A 17,811-nucleotide genomic window follows, 5' to 3' on the forward strand; every position below is an offset into this window, starting at 1 on the left:
CACGGTCTTATCGATCATTCCTATCTAATACCGAATACTATGCATGCATATTTTCTGTACCACCATCACTGCTGTGTGTTATGTATTTTGGTTGGATGAAAATAAAGACTCTCTCTCTCTCTCTCCTATCGGACGACTAAAATAAGGTCATCAATATGTGACCCGCGCAAAGGTTCGTAAATCTCATGTGGCCCTTTTGACGGAAAGGTTAGCTACTCTGCCTTAGACGCTACATGAAAGCCTGGGTTCTTCTTTTAATAACACGCTGACGACACTCTGATGTTATAGACATAGGAGCTTATGACGCGCAGGACATGTTGATGGAGACTGAAGAGTGCATAACGTCAAGGATCGGAGTCTAGACAAAAATCCTCATCGCTCATGCTGAATTCGGTGTATCCTAAGATCAAAGTTGAGGTGAATTTTGGATTTAGAATTGGTGTTTCGGGGTTATTAAGTCACATGCCCCACAGTCAAAGCTCGGCCGTTCGTCATATCAGATGCTCAAAGGCAAGAAGAGCAGCTGATTTTATTATTTACAAACGCACCTATTGAAGCGTGTACATTTCACTGCTGGCTGACAGATCGCGCGTTTTCCGGTCTTGCCTTCGGGCTACGATGACTTGAAGATGCAGCAGGAATAGCGATACGTGTCCATAATTTCAGTATACATTTCTGCGACTAGGATCTAGGGATCTGTAACATCTGAAATATGCGTGCGTGCATCGCCTTCACCCTCATTTTCTACTGTTGTGCGGCTGCTGAAAGTGACGAATCTGCACGCACCAAGAGGCGATATTTGCTGTATGATTGCAATCCAGGAGAAGGCTTCAACTTGAGAAGAGATGTCTATATTAGAATGTCAAATCTCGTGAAGAATTTAAGGTTGGTAATCAAACGCACTTCCAGTTTTACGACGTAGCAGAATTGACACTTCTTTGGTCGCTCCCCGACGTTGTTTATTGACCAATGGTTAGGTTTAGGCGTTTAGCTTCATGGTTAGGGTTAGGTTACCTGTCGCTGCCTTAAGCTACTTGTTAAGGGGAGTTGAGTCGTTGGTCGTGCTCTGGTAAAAATCTGTCTTAATATCCTTGAAGTGTGGTCACTGAGAGAGAGAGAGTCTTTATTTTCATCCAACCCTGTATGGAATCGGTGTCCTGTTCTGAAACTACGTTATATTTTTTATTAAATTACTTTAACTTGGAGAATCATCGCTGCTCACCTGATATATCAGGCAAAACGTACCGAGATTTCAGTGGGGCATCCAACCAAAATACATAAAAAACAGATGGCAATGCTGGTTGTACGGAAAATATGCATGCACAGTATTCGGTATGAGATAGGAATGATTAATACGACCGTGAAGGTCAACTAGTCTGGCCACACCAGCATCAAACAGGTATACTTTACTGACTCGATACAGTCTGGCTGTAAAAAATGTTGGTTAAAAAAGGAAAATAAAAAGAAAGTAAACGATAGTAGCAAATGATCAAATGAAGCAATGCCCTAATTTGGAGCATAATTGATGCCTTCTTCATTTATCATTTTCAGAAGGGAAAATGAGGAACAAGATTGGGTTTTAGTGCTTCCTCCGTGGGGCCGTATTCGCTATCATTGGCAAGAACGAGAACACGAGCAAAGCAAAATCGCTTGGCAACATTTCTTCGATATCGAGAGCTTGAATTATCATATCCCTGTTATGGAATTTGAAGAATATGTGGAAGAGATCGGTGAGCCAAAAGTGGAAGAAATCTGGTATTTACAGGTAGAGTTATCAAATGTTGTGTTACAGACGAAGAATACTGTTAGCGACTGTATTTCCGACAATGCTATGATGTGAATATTGTAAGCTTACGATACCATTCCATCATAACTGATACAAGTATTGGTGTCTCAAACGGTTCTATTCAGTACCATTCATCAGGTTGTCGAAAATATAATGCACGTACTGCTGATTGTGCAGATAGTTAAGTTTGACTGTCATTTTATATATAGGCCTAGGACCGAGACAAAATGCTCAAATAATTTTCTGCACCACTTTCACCTCCGATGTTTGAGTGATCCCTGGCCTTGCAGTGGCATGAACCATATTCTCTCAATTTTGAAATGATTATCATCATGATAAAACGGATCGAGCTATACATCTAATCGTGATTTCGGTATAGGCCTAACCTACAAACAAATCTTTGCGTCAAATTTTGTCTCGTTATTTTATGAATGCCATTGCTGTTGTTGAATAAGATTGTTTGATTTCTATGTATTCAGAGGCCATCCGATGCTTTCAAAGATAACAAATTCGTCGAAACCGTTCGCGAAGAAGAATGCAATGACCCACCTGTTTACGAGTCTGACGATAAAGGAAAAATTCGCGGATGGTTTTGGGGATATCATGAAACCTATGCAAACAAGTTCAAATGCGTGTCAGTTCTGGGCTCGGCAAAGTAATTGAAATATATTCATTGTATAAATTCTCGTTAAGTTTGTGATGCGTATGGGTCTGTGTAGGCTATTCATGTATTAAGAATTTGTCAGTAAGTGCTTCTACCTTCTGCGATTATTGAAGTAGGTTTTGCCCACCTCCACTACTGTACTGGAATGGTTACATTTTAAATTGCTTCTATTATGCAAAACTACCTACTTTTATCACTTTGATTTTTGAATAGTAGAAAGTAGTGATAGGATGAGTTTGCATTACTTTTACGACCAAAATTTTCATAAGAACCATGTCAAAATGCCCGTCTGCTGCGGAATCTGCATAGCCTATCTCTTTGAACATTTTAACCTATTTGTAGTAGCATAGCCATTTTGCGTTAGTCGCAAAATTCTTACAAGTTCGAAAGTGTCCCTTTTTTGATTACATGCTAAAATTATGCGGCCCCTTGGCCAAATCCACTTTTGAAAATTCTTGTGTACTTTGGAGGCCTTTCATTATCTACTTCTACTTGAGTAGTCGACCTAGCTGCCGTGACCTCCTCTGGCTGTATTTGATACCATTGGTTAGATTAGGGTACTCTCAGCTGTTCAATTCTGGACAGTGTGGGCAAGGCCTGAGTGAAAAACTAGTGTTTGTCTTGTATGCACTGCCTAGTTATTTCCAAATCACACTGTCTGAAACTTGTTAACCTCATGTTTGATCAATGATCAGCCATCTCATTCCATTCGTAGAGATTGCAGATGCTTGTGTCCTGGGTGGCTTCTTAGTTGCCACTTTCACGCATTAATATTTGTACGTTGAGCCTTTGAAGCCATCTGTTCTTCACGATTATTCAATCTTTTTATATCACTGACGTCATGTTTAGTGATGCGATTGTGGATAAACAAAGTCCTTTTGAAATCTCTACTAGTTTCTGACGATTACCCCTGACGAACGTGTCAGTCAAAAATATTTGGAATTATTTGAATATGAATAGATATATTTTTGTTTTAGGATATTAATTAAACCGCTCAGCGGCGAAAACACAACCGCCCAGTCTGTATTTCTGGACCGAGGCGAATCTGTTATGCACGACATCTTTGGCGGAAAGGATTACTGGGACTCCCGCAGAAGTATGGTGTTCTCGACGCAGCTCAAAGAGGAGGCCGCACGGTTCCGTTCCAAATACTTGGATTCCGATGACGAAAAAGACAACACGCACAGACCCACTGACTGGCGGACGCCAAAGGTAACCGTCACCTAAATTTTTCAACGTGTTTGAAATCACATCACTTCATCTGATGAAAATCGCGATGTACGGCTGGGCGCGATGTTGTTCGAGTATCAATTGCGATGATTTTAGTCCAGAGTTGATTTCTTTTCGAGTAATGAAAACATAAGCTATCACACCAAGAATAAAATATTTTGGTCTGTGGACATAACTGGACGTATCAGCATGTGACAGTTTAGCATGGGTTGAAATTTGGGTTAGGGTTCTCTTTTAGGTTCAGGTTAAGGTTGGATTTGAGTTAGGGATTGTGCAACGGTTGATATCAAGGCTAGGGTTTGGCGTTAGGGTGTGTTTCGAAGACATAAAGTCACATGCTTAAGTGTCGTATGCTCTACTGTCTTTTTTCATTGTGTCGCATGCTCAAATGCCGGGAAACGTAATATTTTTTCAGTGCGAAATATAGTGTCAATACTGCGTTCTTGCTGTGACTGTGGAAGCCTCGAAATCTCTGTTGGCCGTAACTTGTGAAACATGCTGTGCAGTCCGCAAGCACTTGGGTATCTTGAAAAACCGGAAGCACTTCGGCACAGACCAAATCTGCATAACTCTGACACAGTGTAATGACTCGACTTGAGTCCGATTCCAGTCACGATTTTCTGATGACTCGACTTGACTCGAGTCATTTTCTCACAACACGGAAATGACTCGACTCGAAACAAGTCATACGACTCGAGACTCAGATGGCCAAGACTGACATTTCATTGCAACTTCGAAGAATAGTAAAGCAACCACATTATCGGGATTTCGTCCATTGGTACTGGTACTTGAAAATGCGACCAGAAACTGCAAAAAGTGAGGAAAATTAGTATATAGTAAATGCGAACCGTTCGATATCGCCAGACAGAGTTATAGTTATAAAAAGTGGGTTCACCAAGACTTTAACTGGAAGCCGAGCAGTCAACACAATGACTTGGATTAGGACTCGAGTCATAATACCATGACTCGGACTTGACGCTCTTCTTGCTGACTTGGACTCGGACTTGACTCGAGTCAAAGAGATGGACTTGTGACTCGGAGCCTTGTGACTTGGTGACAACCCTCCCCCCGACATGTCTCAGCGCAAAAAGGGACTATCATCTTCTATCATAAAACCAGCTCACTGATTTTGATTTTCAATCCACTCAAGATCTATTTTGTCATAAATTTTAGATTGAGCCCGGTACGGCAAAGGGAGGTCCATATATCGGCGCCCATATGAGAAGGAAAGACTTCTTGTATGCGAGAAAAGATGCGGTGCCCACCATCGAAATGACTGCAAAGAAACTCAAAGAACTGATGGTGAAGTACGAGGTGGGTGATTTATGCGCCACAAACCAATATAATATATATATATACAATTGTACAGTGTACAGTTTCCTGAACGTACAGAACTTCAATATACAATTGAATAGTGTGTTCATATTGGAATGAACCCTGGACGTCCTGCACTTCAACAGAGCAGTATAGTTTACGAATTTTAGTGTCACTGTGATTGTGGCTACGTGGGAAGAGCGTCGAAGTGCTTGCAGGAACGCATAAATCAGCATGTCCCTAGATTTATTAGAACACGTGCATCACGCTCGGTGAAAAGCTCACCCTTGACTGATCCGCTCAAGATTGATGCTGACCGATCAAAGGCCATAAATTTTGCAATTGGCAAACACTTGTTGGGTAATCCCACCTGTAGGTAAAATTATCGAGACGACAGATTTCGCGTACTCGGAATGGGCCCTTCACACTTTCATTTTTGTGCCTAGGAGTCGACTTTTCTAGAAATACACCAGACAAGGTTATGTCAACAGAAAGAGTTCGTGTTTCATCTAAAAATAGTGCATTGAACTATCTCGTATTTGACATTTGATGCTGGTGACGTCATGTTTTGCGATACGATTGTTGATATACAATGTTCTTTCCAATTCTCTACTAGTTGCTGACGATTACCGCTGACGAGTGTCAGCCGAAAATATTCGGGTTCATTTCAATATGAATATACTATTCAATTATATACAGTTGTTTGATTACGGAGCTTTTCAAAGTTCCAGAGTAGTTTTTTGTGTCGGCCCTAATTACAGACATGGAGTTGTTTGTGAACTGATAAATATATGTCGAACCGGATAAGGGGGCGATGAGTTGAAAATGGTAGGGAACCACTGATATAGATGCTTCTCCATGTATGCTCAATGAACTGGGCCACTTGTAATGTCAGTACGGTCTCTGAAACGCTAGCGTCGGTATCTTGTTACTTGCATGACCTTGCTTTCTAGCGGTAGACTTTGGTGACCAGCGGTCACAATTTGCTTGAAAATATGTAGGCAAAGACAATATTCGTAGCCTCGGATGGCACAGAGGAAGAAAAGAAGGAACTCAAGAGACTCGTGCCTGAAATAGTCATGTACGAACCGTCTGAAGAAATGGAGAAGAAATTGAAGAAAGGAGGAGTCGCTATTGTCGATCAAATCATATGCTCACACGCTAAGTAAGTTTAGAATAGAATAATGATTTTTCTGTGCCCATCATGTCAATCTTGATTCTGTTGGCGGGCTGGATTCAGATCTATTGGTGGTTTGCTGACCGGGCCAGTATATAATTTCTTGTGACGGGAGCGTGCCATGTTTCATGACCTTCAGTAAACCACTCAGTCTGGCTCTAGCGTAAGACAATTAAAACATTTTCAGATTTTACAAATTTGGAATTCGAATTATAGCTACAAAGTTTTTAAAAAGTAGAATAGAACAAAATTACTGAATTGGCAAAACTTGGACATTCTTATCCGGCCTGTTGTTCAGGTATTTCATCGGGACCAAGGAATCCACTTTTTCTTTCCGCATTCAAGAGGAGAGAGAAATAATGGGCTTCGAGAGAGACGTGACCTTCAACAGGATATGTGGCCAGGGCGAGGAGGACGATTGCGAGCAGCCCAGCCGATGGAAGATATCCTGGGAGAGTGATCGCGAAATCTGGCAATGAATGTTGTAGGATACACACAGCGTATCAGTTTTAGGTACGGTAGGAAATTGTCGTCGGGAAAGTAGTTCTATTCTCAAGTACTTCGCACACTAATTTTAGTATTGCAGTTGTCTGGTAAAAAACGGAAACATTGCCTTCGCCTTTATATGCTACAGAGATTATTTGCATTTGCTAAATATAGCCTTTCCACAAATACTGCGTATTGGTGTGCACTGTGCAGGTGTGTTTTTAGCTCAAAACGGCACGCTCGCTGGACGGCGTGCTGTACGCAATATTGGTCAGGAGCAGAGGTGGCCAAAGTAGTCAAGAAAGCTACTCTAGTAGAAGTAGAAGTCGCGACAAAAAAATCTACTCAAGTACGAGTGGAAGTACTGCTTCCATAAGTCACCTAAAACTACTTGAAGTCAGGGCTTTGGAGCAGCCGTTTATTTAAACTGCTCCAGCTCCGGCTCCGGAGCTCTCTTCTATCATACATTAGCTCCGGCTCCAGCTCCGGAGCCGCATTATTACCACTGCTCCGGCTCCGGCTCTGAAATTATCGAATGGTCTTGTCTATATCAGGGATGGCCAACCCGCGGGCCAAATGTGGCCCACGAGAGGGTTTTGCGTGGCCCGCGAGGTAATTTCCTATTATATTATCGAAAATGAATTGCTCAGATTGTGAACTTGCAATGCCAACCAAAAATTACAATTCTGGCTGCGACACTTGGGATGTTGATGACTAAAATATCAGTTCCGACGCATTGGCAGATCCAGGGTCCGGTCACATTTTCAGTAAATCGTCGTATATTACAATAAACTAAAATAGTAGCGAAATTTTTCTTCACGCTTCGCGTGTTTAATTGTCACACGATTTCTTGCTTGGTAGCCTACCCACTACTGAAAATGAAAAAAAACGCCTAATTTACCCGATTGAGTCCAACTGTATTCGCAATTACGGGAGAAAGTCTTTTCGCGTTTGCGCTCGCATAAAAGTCGTCGACGGTGAAATGTAGGCACGAAATGATTGTCGCATATTATCGGAGACCTTCGATATCGATGTGTCCAGACGCCGAATAGTCGTGTCCTTGCAAACTGAGCCTAGCGGGTGGTATACAATAGACCCGCAATACTCACCTAGTTTATTTATAAACTTAGAAAATCTTCCCCGCTTAGCGCGACTAGTGGACCGCGCAATCGGTCGTCAATTGCATTTGCCCCTTTAGCCGAAGAGGTTGGCCATTCCTGGTCTATATAGATTACTAATCTACTCATAGGTTAGTTATCTATAGTAATCTAGAGTCTCTCAGCCGTCAGTAACATCCGATGTAGCAACGAAGACATTATAGGTGCCGCCGTGCCGGCTTGTGACTTCATACTGAATACTTGTCAATTGTCGACAACATCATAGTTGCAGTAGAACGCACTTTACTATATGCCATTGCTGTGCACAGCATTAAAATTCAGGCCTGCTGTTCAACTATGATAAATCAGCAGATGTGGTTGTCGCATATATATAGCATCTTATGAAATAGGTCGGAGCCGGAGCTACTCCTCAAACAACTAGCTCCAGCTCCGGCTCCGGCTGAATTTTATGTAGAGCTCCGGCTCCGGCTCCAGCTCCGGTGAAAATGCACGGCTCCGGGGCTCCGGCTCCGGGCTCCGGCTCCGGTTCCAAAGCCCTGCTTGAAGTAGAAGTAGAATTGACTGACTTTAAATCTACTCAAGTAAGTAAGTAGTTTTGAAAACAGTCTCGATTCGTTCGCATGGACTGTCAAAAGCTGCAAATTGAGCTATGCGAAAGGTGCAGAGAGCTTGATTCGCATAGATGCATCCCAGGCGGTATCAATTTTCGACAGAATAAGCATTCTTTCGCATCATGGGATGCAAATTATAGTATTGATTTGAAAATGCGATACCAACCCTTTGGTTACTAGAAGACCCCGTTCTAGAGAATATCATGCCATGGCACCGCACCATATTATAACGCCCCAAGTTTAGGCGAAGAGCAATATGGAGAAGCTGTGTCGGATACGGTTTCAACACTTTGCGAGATTGGTGGACGTTAATAACAAATATTGTGGATCGTAAAAGTTATTTTTATTTTAGTTTTTTTTTCCGAAAATAGAGGCATTCTTGCATTTGTTTTTATGCGCCAACATGTATGTTCTGCAGACAAAAGAACTGAAAGTAATTAGAACTCAAAGTATATGATACTCGGAATTGAAAGTGAAATACAAATACCACTTCTAAGAAGTGGAAAATATATTTCAGGTCTTTTGTCCATAAAACTTCAAAAGTGATCTGCTAAAACAGTGTAGCGTTCAAAATAGCCGGATTATCCAGATTAGCAGGACACGTCATGACTGCTAGATTAAGAAATGATAGGAAATTGCTAGGTTGCGAAACGGTAGTTTCAAACGGTATGGTGGGGCATCTTTACTGCGATGTAATATTTGATATGGGCGACAATGCGGTGTGAGCGGAACCAAGCAATCCTGTACCTAAATTATATTCACTGATACTTTCGTGAAAGCGTATTTGTCATTCCATAACTACTGTTCGCGAAGCGCAACAAAATTTTTTGGGATTTACTTGACTTCTATGAATATTAAATGTTGGTACTCCGTGGAAACAGCCCCGAAATTCCTCAGGCTATCTCTCGTATTGGGGGTTTACCTACTTCTACTTGACAAACTGAAAATAGCGAAAAGTAAGTAAGTAGATCACAAAATATTACGAAGTAGAATCGGAGAAAATCAGATCTACTTGAGTAAGTACCAGAAGTAGTGGAAAACTACTTGAGTACTTCCAAAAAGTAGAAGTACTTCGTTACTGACCATCTCTGGTCAGGAGGCTGTTGAAGTTAAGCGTTGCTGCGCTGGGCGTAGTCGGTCTCGAGCCCGCAACCCATTGGTGCTGTGGCGTAAAGCGCGATATGATTATTTCATTCTCGTCGTCAATCTTGTTTCTCTGTGACTCCTAGCGGGACGCTCTATAATTAAGTCGTGTGTGGTGTAAACTTTTCTGTGCTATGTTAATACTGCAGTAATTTAGCTTGCCGCTTATATGTGGTAAATGCGACGGTATTGCGCGGTTCTTTCTGAAATGTATGGAGCGACTGTGCTGGTTGGATTGTCAGCGCGTAAGCACGATGCTGGGAGAATACTCCGAGCTCGCGATACAGTGGCAAATAAATGAATGGAGGCTCGTGTTGTCCTGCACATTTCTACCCAAACTTGCAAATGGCAATCCATGTTCATTAGGGCTCTTCAAAAATGATCATTTTTTCTCAAATCGTACTGGCTACATGATAAAATTGTTAGGTTACCTAATTTAAGCCTACACACAAAATTTGGTTCAATTCCAGCCAGTAACCGCTTTGCTACAGTAGAAGAAAGTTTCTATTTATTATATAAAAATGAATAATAAAAAATTTGAAAATTTTCTGTTCACCCCATGAAAGTGTTAGGCTGTCTATAGAAACGATGCTCACCAAATTTGGTTCAATTCCAACCAGTGGAAGCGGAGTTATTGCCGTCGAAAAATTTGGATTTGAATAAAATAGTATTTACGGTGACCGATTCTTTGTTTATTTATTATAGTTGTGCTCACCGTAAATACTATTTTATTCAAATCCAAATTTTTCGACGGCAATAACTCCGCTTTTCAGGTTGATGGCGAAGATGGGCCGCAACAAAAAACACAAGTGTGTACGGAATGCGCATTCGTACTCGATAAGGCACATTTGACAAGTTTGGTCCGATTCTTATTCAGGATTCTTTTGTGAAACCTCTGAACTAGATTCTTAGGTGGAATTCGGTATAATCCTGAATTTTCCGCGATTACAAAGAATTTAAATCCAACTGGATATGGATTCGGATGTTTATCTCAGATCCGGAATTGGATCAGGATATTATTACTACATCAAATCCGTTCATCTCCTGTGCATTCTTCGTGGTTGGTGTCTCTGACTCCCAAAATGGCAATATCGCGATTGTTGTTGTCAGACTGACTGTAGCCTGGATTGTCGTACGATTTTGCTGACTTCCTTTGCTTGTTTGATGCAATGCTTTTCTTTTTGACGCCATCGCAGCACATCTTTGAGACGCAATCTCGCGAAGGGCATTGAAGCAAACATTTCGTATCGGAGTCCGTTTCTTCGTGAATTCTGAAGGGAAACGAATGCGGAAACTCAGCTGTAATGAACTGCCCCAGTTGTTTTGTTGATCATGTAACGGCGTAATTATTAGCGGCCCGACGTCACCGATGACCGATGACCTTTATAGTCCAATGTGTATTCTAGGCCTTTATTATACTCTGTGTCAGGTGGTATATAAAAGTTATCGAATTGTGTACAATAACTTCTTTCTTGCCACATACTATCAGTTCTGTACGACATTTTATAATACAGTGGCAGTACCTAACCAATAGTACCTAAGTTTCAAAGGTCTGTTGCGCAGTTGGACGCAATGGCTGAGCGACTGATTTAACATCCACGCGATAGAGAGGAAATCAGACTCCTCATGCCCTAATTAGATATTTCTTTGAATCCTCTTTTTTGGGAAGTTGCATTCTCAAACACCTGTTGGCGCTAAGGCCCATGCAACGTGCCCAGGAAACTAGAGCATGTCGATTACTTATTGTTCAAGGAGAATTGAAGTTATTCATTCGCTGGAATTGAACCCCAAAGAATGGATTTTATGTCGCAAGGACATAGTGTCAACCGAAGTGTTACATATGACATATATGCCATGCACGTGATCACATTTGCTTCTAATCCATAGTCTTCTTTCAGATTGGGTTGGAGTATAAGGCGTGGAGAAAAGTATGGTTAGTTGTGGGGGAGAACATGTTCCGAACCAGTCGGTTATACCATTCTCGTAAACTTCACAAATACGTGGAATAGGCTAAGGTCGCCTGGTGTAACTCTCTGAAACTCGTGCATGCTATTACGAACAGGAGCATGATCGTTAAATGGTAACGCATTTGACAAATACATTAGGTATGCCTATTGAGAGGCTGATGGCTGCTAACATTCATGAACAAATATTTGACATCAGTGAACTAACAGGACTTTCAGTGAAACGCTAATGGAGGTCATACTCGTGGGAGTCGTTTTTATAGTTCGACGGAAAATCAAAAAGGTATTAACGTTAACATCGATCTATACATGAGGCGTGCAGTAACGATCCTTCGAATATCAGCATTCTTACCCTAAGTCTGAGCAAGGCGAAAAGCTCAGATCGATATCCTGCGCAGGACTTGGTCGATATGTAGAACTCGTGGCGGTTAATGTTGAAACTTGTTCACCGGAAGCGCCGATAAATTCTGGTTGTATCGTGGTCGAATGAACGTCGACTTCGTGGAATATCTTTTTCAGCTCCTGGGCGACTGCGGTGAAGCAGCAGTCGTGCCGTAGCACGATGTGAACTGTGGCTATTGCGCAGTCTCCGGAAAGCTGCCACACATGAAGGTCGTGAATACTTATCACTCCAGGCACCTGAACAATAACAAGATATGGAATTCATGGATGTGTCTCAACAGCGTTTTCGTATATTTACCATACCACATATCGAAGAAACCCCTACATGCTCCGCCACATATTATACAGAGGTGGTCAGTAACGATGTATGCTGCGTCTACCTTTTCAGAGCACTCAAGTAGGTTTGGCCTGCTTGCACTTCTCAAGTTCGCTATATATCCATTTCAACTCATCAGTAGGGCGATTATTTTTGTGACATGTCAAAAAAAGTCAAAATTTTGTCAAAATTGTAGGGTTGGGTAAAAAATGTCAAAATTGTTTACCAAGTCAAAATTTCTTTGCAACCTGCTTTTCGTTTGTATCGTAGATTTTGCACTGTCGATGAACTTATCATTCGACATTTTACAGCTTGTAGCCTACTTTATAGGCCTACCGTTGTAGATGGTCCATTGTCTGCTCCTTGTGAACCACAAACATTGAAATGAAACAAACAGGTTGACATGGTGTTATGCTCAACGTACCGCAATATCCTAACTGAAGCAAGACTGCGTGGGCATTGCATGGATCTTACATCAAGAAACGCATGAAACGATAGAAAATTGTGATGTAGACACCATTGCCAGAATGAAGCGACACGATGTGTCACCAGCAATGCACGCACAACTTCAGTGTCGTCAGCCAACAATTGGTGCTGTTAAACGTTCTTTATCCATTCTCGGCAAGCTACCCAAGAATGTAGGAAAGTATCTTTCGTTGCACTACAACAAATTTTCAATTATTTCTACCATAATACGTGAAGTAACTGGGAAATTCTTCGTACGGCCAGATTTCGTTAAGATAAAGTTTTTCCGTGTAAAGCTTTGTCAGTTTTTGAGTCAAAAAAGTTTTTTCAGGCCAAACTACTTCATAAGGAACCGCAGTTCCAATTGGAAATGAAGATAAGTAGTAAAATTATACCATCATGTGGAAAAACACCTAATTTGCATACTTTAGTTAACAGTAAGGTCAGAATTAACTTTTTGAAAGTCAAAAATGTGACAATTTTGATTTTTAAGATCAAAAAATCTTCCGTTTTTACGTCTAAAAAAATCGTCCCTTATCAGTTTTATAGGTAAAACAAGGCCTAGAAAAGGGGTATCAAACTCAAATGTGGTCGTGGGCCAATTTCCTAGTTTTTGATGACGCCGTGGGCTGCAGCATCCATAATAGGGGTATTCAAAGTCTTTTACGGGTCATATTTGATGTGTAGTTTCAGGTTTTTGTAGCAATTTTAGAGAGAACTTCAAGTCTTCAAATATAAAAAAAGACATGTGGGACTTAAATATTGTCAATACCTAGAAATACAAAATTTTGACTCGGGACTCACAAAAGGTTCTCGCGGGCCGCGTATTTGAGACCCCTGGCCTAGAAGAATGCCATTCTTTATACTTACTTGGAAATCGCTTCTTCATACTCGTACTTATGTAGAAATTTCTGACGTGACTCTTACGTCTACTCAAGCACTAACGATGACTACTTTGATCACATCTGATATCATAAGATCTTGGTCTTCTGTATAGTAGGTAACGAATTATTGCTTTCAATTACTCAGGTACTTTTGCCTACTCACTCACTCAAATGATGTTGCCTTTTAGAATAGGCTACATATATGGGGTAGGACCGTAAAGCATTACTTACTTGTGCGACTCTTTCCCTCACTTTTTCGACGTCGACATTCGTAGGTGGATTTTGCAATAAAATCATTGCAGTACGACGCAACAACGGTATTGTACACCAGGATATTATTCCAGATGTTACGAGACTCATCACGGGGTCAACGTAATACCGCCAATCGTCCTGTAATTTACGATAACCAAGTGATGGAATTTGGTTAAGAATTCGTTACAAAGGTCTTCCTTATTTGAGCTTCTCAACTTGTTTATCTCGATGAATTGAATTGTAAGATGCGGCGCCATAATGAAATTAAGTACCTGAGTCACACCGACAGGACATCATACAGCTTGTGCCTGTACGAGAATAAAGTCATACCGCTAAGGCTAGTAAAATATCATTTTGTCTATAGTTACGATTTCAGGTGAACTAACCTCAACGAAATATAGTACCAAGGCACTAATAATCACAACTACAGAACCGAGCGCGTCTCCCAATACATGAAGAAACACGGCTTGCATGTTAAGATGAGAAGCATCTGCCCGGGTGTTGTGTTGACTCAAGGTAGACACATGCTCTCCTGGCGAAATTGAGGTAATCAATACGTTGCAACAAAGCATTTTCTGCAGTACGCAACGAATGTATGAGTGAAACTGCGATTAAATATATGATACCATCCTATTGAAAAGACTATGTATGGTCCATTTTTCGAGGTAGGCCTATGTCTCAACTCCGTTGATCCAATGATAGCCACCGTGGTGCCATACACGTAATTCGGAGTTCGAACTACGATTGTACAATAATTAGCACTAAAATAAGAAAAAAGAATATATATGCTTGAAAACTTCGGAAATTCGTTGATGTTACAGGTTTCAGGTAATAATTATCGACGTTTCGCTAAATTCTAAAGCTCACCGTTTTCCTTGTTATCAGCAATCTTCCCATCTGGCTGCCGATGCTCGTCGTGCGAATGACCATGTTGGTGTCCGTGATGATCATGACCGTGGGCATGCCCACCAAAAAGAAACAGTCCAAAAATATTTACCACTAATCCAGCAACACCGACCCCGAGTATTACCAACGGCTTCGTAATCGGCTCTACAATGATTAACCTGTGAGAAAGCCATAAAATATTCAAATTCTTTTGAACAACATGGGATTTACATTACACGAAGATGTAGCAAACTAATTCCCAAGTCTTTCACAATAGTAAAACCGCATTCGAAGAGTAATTTATTACCTCTGAATTGCGTTCAGAACGATGGTGAATACCAGGGCCATGAGAAACACGGCGTTCGCCATGGCCCCGAGCACTCCCGCCCTTGCCCAGTCGTAGGTATTTCTGTCGCTCTTTTTATCGGAATAATGAACTGCAAGGTAACCGATGAAAATGCTGAGCACGTCTGAAAGCATGTGGAAACTGTCCGCGACCAATGACATGGAGTTGGTCAAATATCTGCAAAAGTTTTGTTCGATAACGTTCTCCAAAGATATTTGTTAGTTGAAGTTATTCCCATTTTCTAAACGTAGCTTGAATTTAGGATATTTTTGAAATAAGAAATGTTTTACAGATATTCGATAAGGTTTTGTTCAATGACATATCAGAGTTACTTCACCCATGCAAGTGAATATTCGACGCCGGGCACAGCAGATTAAGCAATACACTCGCGTAACAAGTTAACGAGTTATCAAAGTAAAATAGCATTATGTCTGATGGGAATAAAAAGCATTGGGTGACTTGATGATGGATAATAATTCATCCTATTAATATTTTTTTAGTAGTAAGTCAGCTAAGATCGCCTTAAATGAGGACGAACTCATTTTTAATGACGTGAGGCGGTATAGTTTTGAGAGCACTGAGCCTAGACCTTAAAGTAAAGTCCTGTATGTATGTACATTTGTACAATGTCTTGTATACGATAGGCTTAGTTCCTTTTGGAAATCTAAAAATAGGACACTTTTTCAAAAATTTTCAGACTTGCAATAACGGAGGAAAATCCTGAAAAAATGGTAAATTTTCCGCACGCCGTCAACTTTTTGGCTCAACACCGAAATACAGTTTTTCTTTCACGTTATCAGTTGGTTGACTTGAAAAAAAGTCAACTTTGCTGATTAGCTCCCGAAATAGCTGTCGGATAGCCTGGAGCCAAATGTGCGAGAATCTATGATCAGGGTTTAGCTTGAAACACAACGAAAACTTCGAACTTACCCCGTTAAGATTTCAGCGACAAAAAACAAGAACGTCACAGTCAACATAGCGATGAACCGTGCCTTTTTGCTAAGCTTCGCCATCACTGATGACTTGGACGTCCGACCAGGTTAGAAAGTTGCCTAAAACCCAAAATAGACGCACTCGCGTCCCGATTCCAATATTAACGAATTGACTTCATACAAACGCGTCTTCGGTTTACATTACTCAAATCTGAAATGCATTCAAGAATAAGGTATTAGTTTGCTTTTCAGATCCACTGCGGATTTGATACAATATCAAGGGCCAGAATGCCGGGATATTTTCGGAAACCATATCTTGCTAGAGCATGAAATCCTCTTCCTACTTTTAAAACTAACACGCAAGCTCTATAAATCATTCATCGACTACTCATTTGTCGTGTAATCTAATATATTACAAGGAAATTACAATTACAGAATAATACGATGACGCAGAAAGAATTCCGGTGAACAGTAAAAGCTATTAGTGCGTGAGAATTATGAAATTTTGTACCAGCCAGTCCCATGCGTATTGGATCAAACTGGATTACACATATACAGGCATATACAATAGTATCTAGAGAGCAAAATGGCACCAAACCTCTCATAGCTTCATTGATACACCAAACTGTATGAACTTGCAAAGTAAATAGGGTCTGACAGCGGCAGACAAATAGCAATGCCAGTAATAGTACTGTAGAATTTGGTCTAAAAATGGGTCAACCTAGAAAAAATTCTTATAAAGACGTATGATATACCGTTGGAAAGGTAATTTTATCAGCTTTTCAATGATAGGTTTTGTCATTTTTTTCACTTTGGGGAAAAAAAGTTATGACCAAAAACGTGCGAAGGGGTAGAAATTGAAATTAGGGAAAAAATTGACATAAACATATGAACAAAAGGCTACAAACTAATGAATTATCAACAGAAGAGCAGGATATAGATGCAGAAGCTATAAATGAAAATAACAGTAGAATGATATATCTGTTTCGGGGAGAAAGAGTGAGCAAGACGGGGTGGGGGGGACGTTGGGGGAGGGGGGCACCAGTAGAGCTGTCGTTGTTCGTTATAACTTCATTCTGTTATTTCTTATAAAGACGTATGATATACCGTTGGAAAGGTAATTTTATCAGCTTTTCAATGATAGGTTTTGTCATTTTTTTACGTTGAGGGAAAAAAGTTATGACCAAAAACGTGCGAAGGGGTAGAAATTGAAATTAGGGAAAAAATTGACATAAACATGAACAAAAGGCTAGAAAGTAATGAATTATCAACAGAAGAGCAGGATATAGATGCAGAAGCTATCAATGAAAATGACAGTAGAATGATATATCTGTTTCAGGGATAAAGAGTGAGCAAGACGGGGAGGGGGGGCGTTGGGGGAGGGGGGCCAGTTGAGCTGTCGTTGTTCGTCATAACTTCATTTTTACCTACTATGTTCAGCTTTGTATACCTTGTGTGGAAACCTGAGGTTTCCAGAATATTCTGTATTTGCCGTCTAGAAATTATGTTGAGCGTGGTACGGCTGGAGACCGCGTTTGGACTTAGTAGAGTAAGGGAGTTGGCTGAGGGCGTAGCTGAAAATGGATGCGAGTGACTATAGTCCTGTAGAATTTGGTCTAAAAATGGCTCAACCTAGAAAAAAATCTTATAAAGACGTATTATATACTGTTGGAAAGATAATTTTACCAGCTTTTCAATGATAGGTTTTGTCACTTTTTTTACTTTTGGGAAAAAAGTTATGACCAAAAACGTGCCAAGGGGTAAAAATTGAAATTAGGGAAAAAATTAATATAAAAATATGAACAAAGTGCAAGAAAGTAATGAATTATCAACAGA

The 17,811-nt window shown here is 40.7% G+C and overlaps 2 protein-coding genes across 2 annotated transcripts; one reads left to right on the plus strand and one right to left on the minus strand.

The window, feature by feature from the left end:
• The first annotated feature begins 574 nt into the window (after window positions 1-574).
• LOC145439659 (GDP-fucose protein O-fucosyltransferase 2-like) lies at window positions 575-6,843 on the plus strand. Its single transcript, XM_080317185.1, has 7 exons — window positions 575-885; window positions 1,552-1,765; window positions 2,266-2,441; window positions 3,428-3,662; window positions 4,854-4,994; window positions 5,996-6,159; window positions 6,470-6,843. The coding sequence occupies exons 1-7, from the start codon at window positions 713-715 to the stop codon at window positions 6,648-6,650; spliced, it is 1,284 nt and encodes a 427-aa protein (XP_080173311.1). The 5' UTR covers window positions 575-712; the 3' UTR covers window positions 6,651-6,843.
• Window positions 6,844-8,872: 2,029 nt separating this feature from the next.
• LOC145439655 (uncharacterized) lies at window positions 8,873-16,246 on the minus strand. Its single transcript, XM_080317179.1, has 7 exons — window positions 15,974-16,246; window positions 15,005-15,220; window positions 14,680-14,876; window positions 14,199-14,344; window positions 13,792-13,950; window positions 11,846-12,132; window positions 8,873-10,800 (listed from the first exon to the last, which is right to left on the minus strand). The coding sequence occupies exons 1-7, from the start codon at window positions 16,054-16,056 to the stop codon at window positions 10,557-10,559; spliced, it is 1,332 nt and encodes a 443-aa protein (XP_080173305.1). The 5' UTR covers window positions 16,057-16,246; the 3' UTR covers window positions 8,873-10,556.
• Window positions 16,247-17,811: the final 1,565 nt, after the last annotated feature.

This window comes from Botryllus schlosseri, chromosome 5 (assembly GCF_051294905.1).
Source record: "Botryllus schlosseri isolate E-star chromosome 5, Bs_hap1, whole genome shotgun sequence".
Lineage (NCBI taxonomy): Eukaryota > Metazoa > Chordata > Ascidiacea > Stolidobranchia > Styelidae > Botryllus > Botryllus schlosseri.

Excerpts from the sequence above, each read along its gene's own strand:
- LOC145439659 (XM_080317185.1), top strand. The coding sequence starts at position 713 with ATGCGTGCGTGCATCGCCTTCACCCTCATTTTCTACTGTTGTGCGGCT. Across the intron at positions 2,442-3,427 it reads TCAGTTCTGGGCTCGGCAAA|GATATTAATTAAACCGCTCA; the intron begins GTAATTGAAATA and ends TTTTTGTTTTAG. Across the intron at positions 4,995-5,995 it reads AACTGATGGTGAAGTACGAG|GCAAAGACAATATTCGTAGC; the intron begins GTGGGTGATTTA and ends GAAAATATGTAG.
- LOC145439655 (XM_080317179.1), bottom strand. The coding sequence starts at position 16,056 with ATGGCGAAGCTTAGCAAAAAGGCACGGTTCATCGCTATGTTGACTGTG. Across the intron at positions 13,951-14,198 it reads TGGTACTATATTTCGTTGAG|GACGATTGGCGGTATTACGT; the intron begins GTTAGTTCACCT and ends CGTAAATTACAG. Across the intron at positions 10,801-11,845 it reads TCGCCTTGCTCAGACTTAGG|AATTCACGAAGAAACGGACT; the intron begins GTAAGAATGCTG and ends GTTTCCCTTCAG.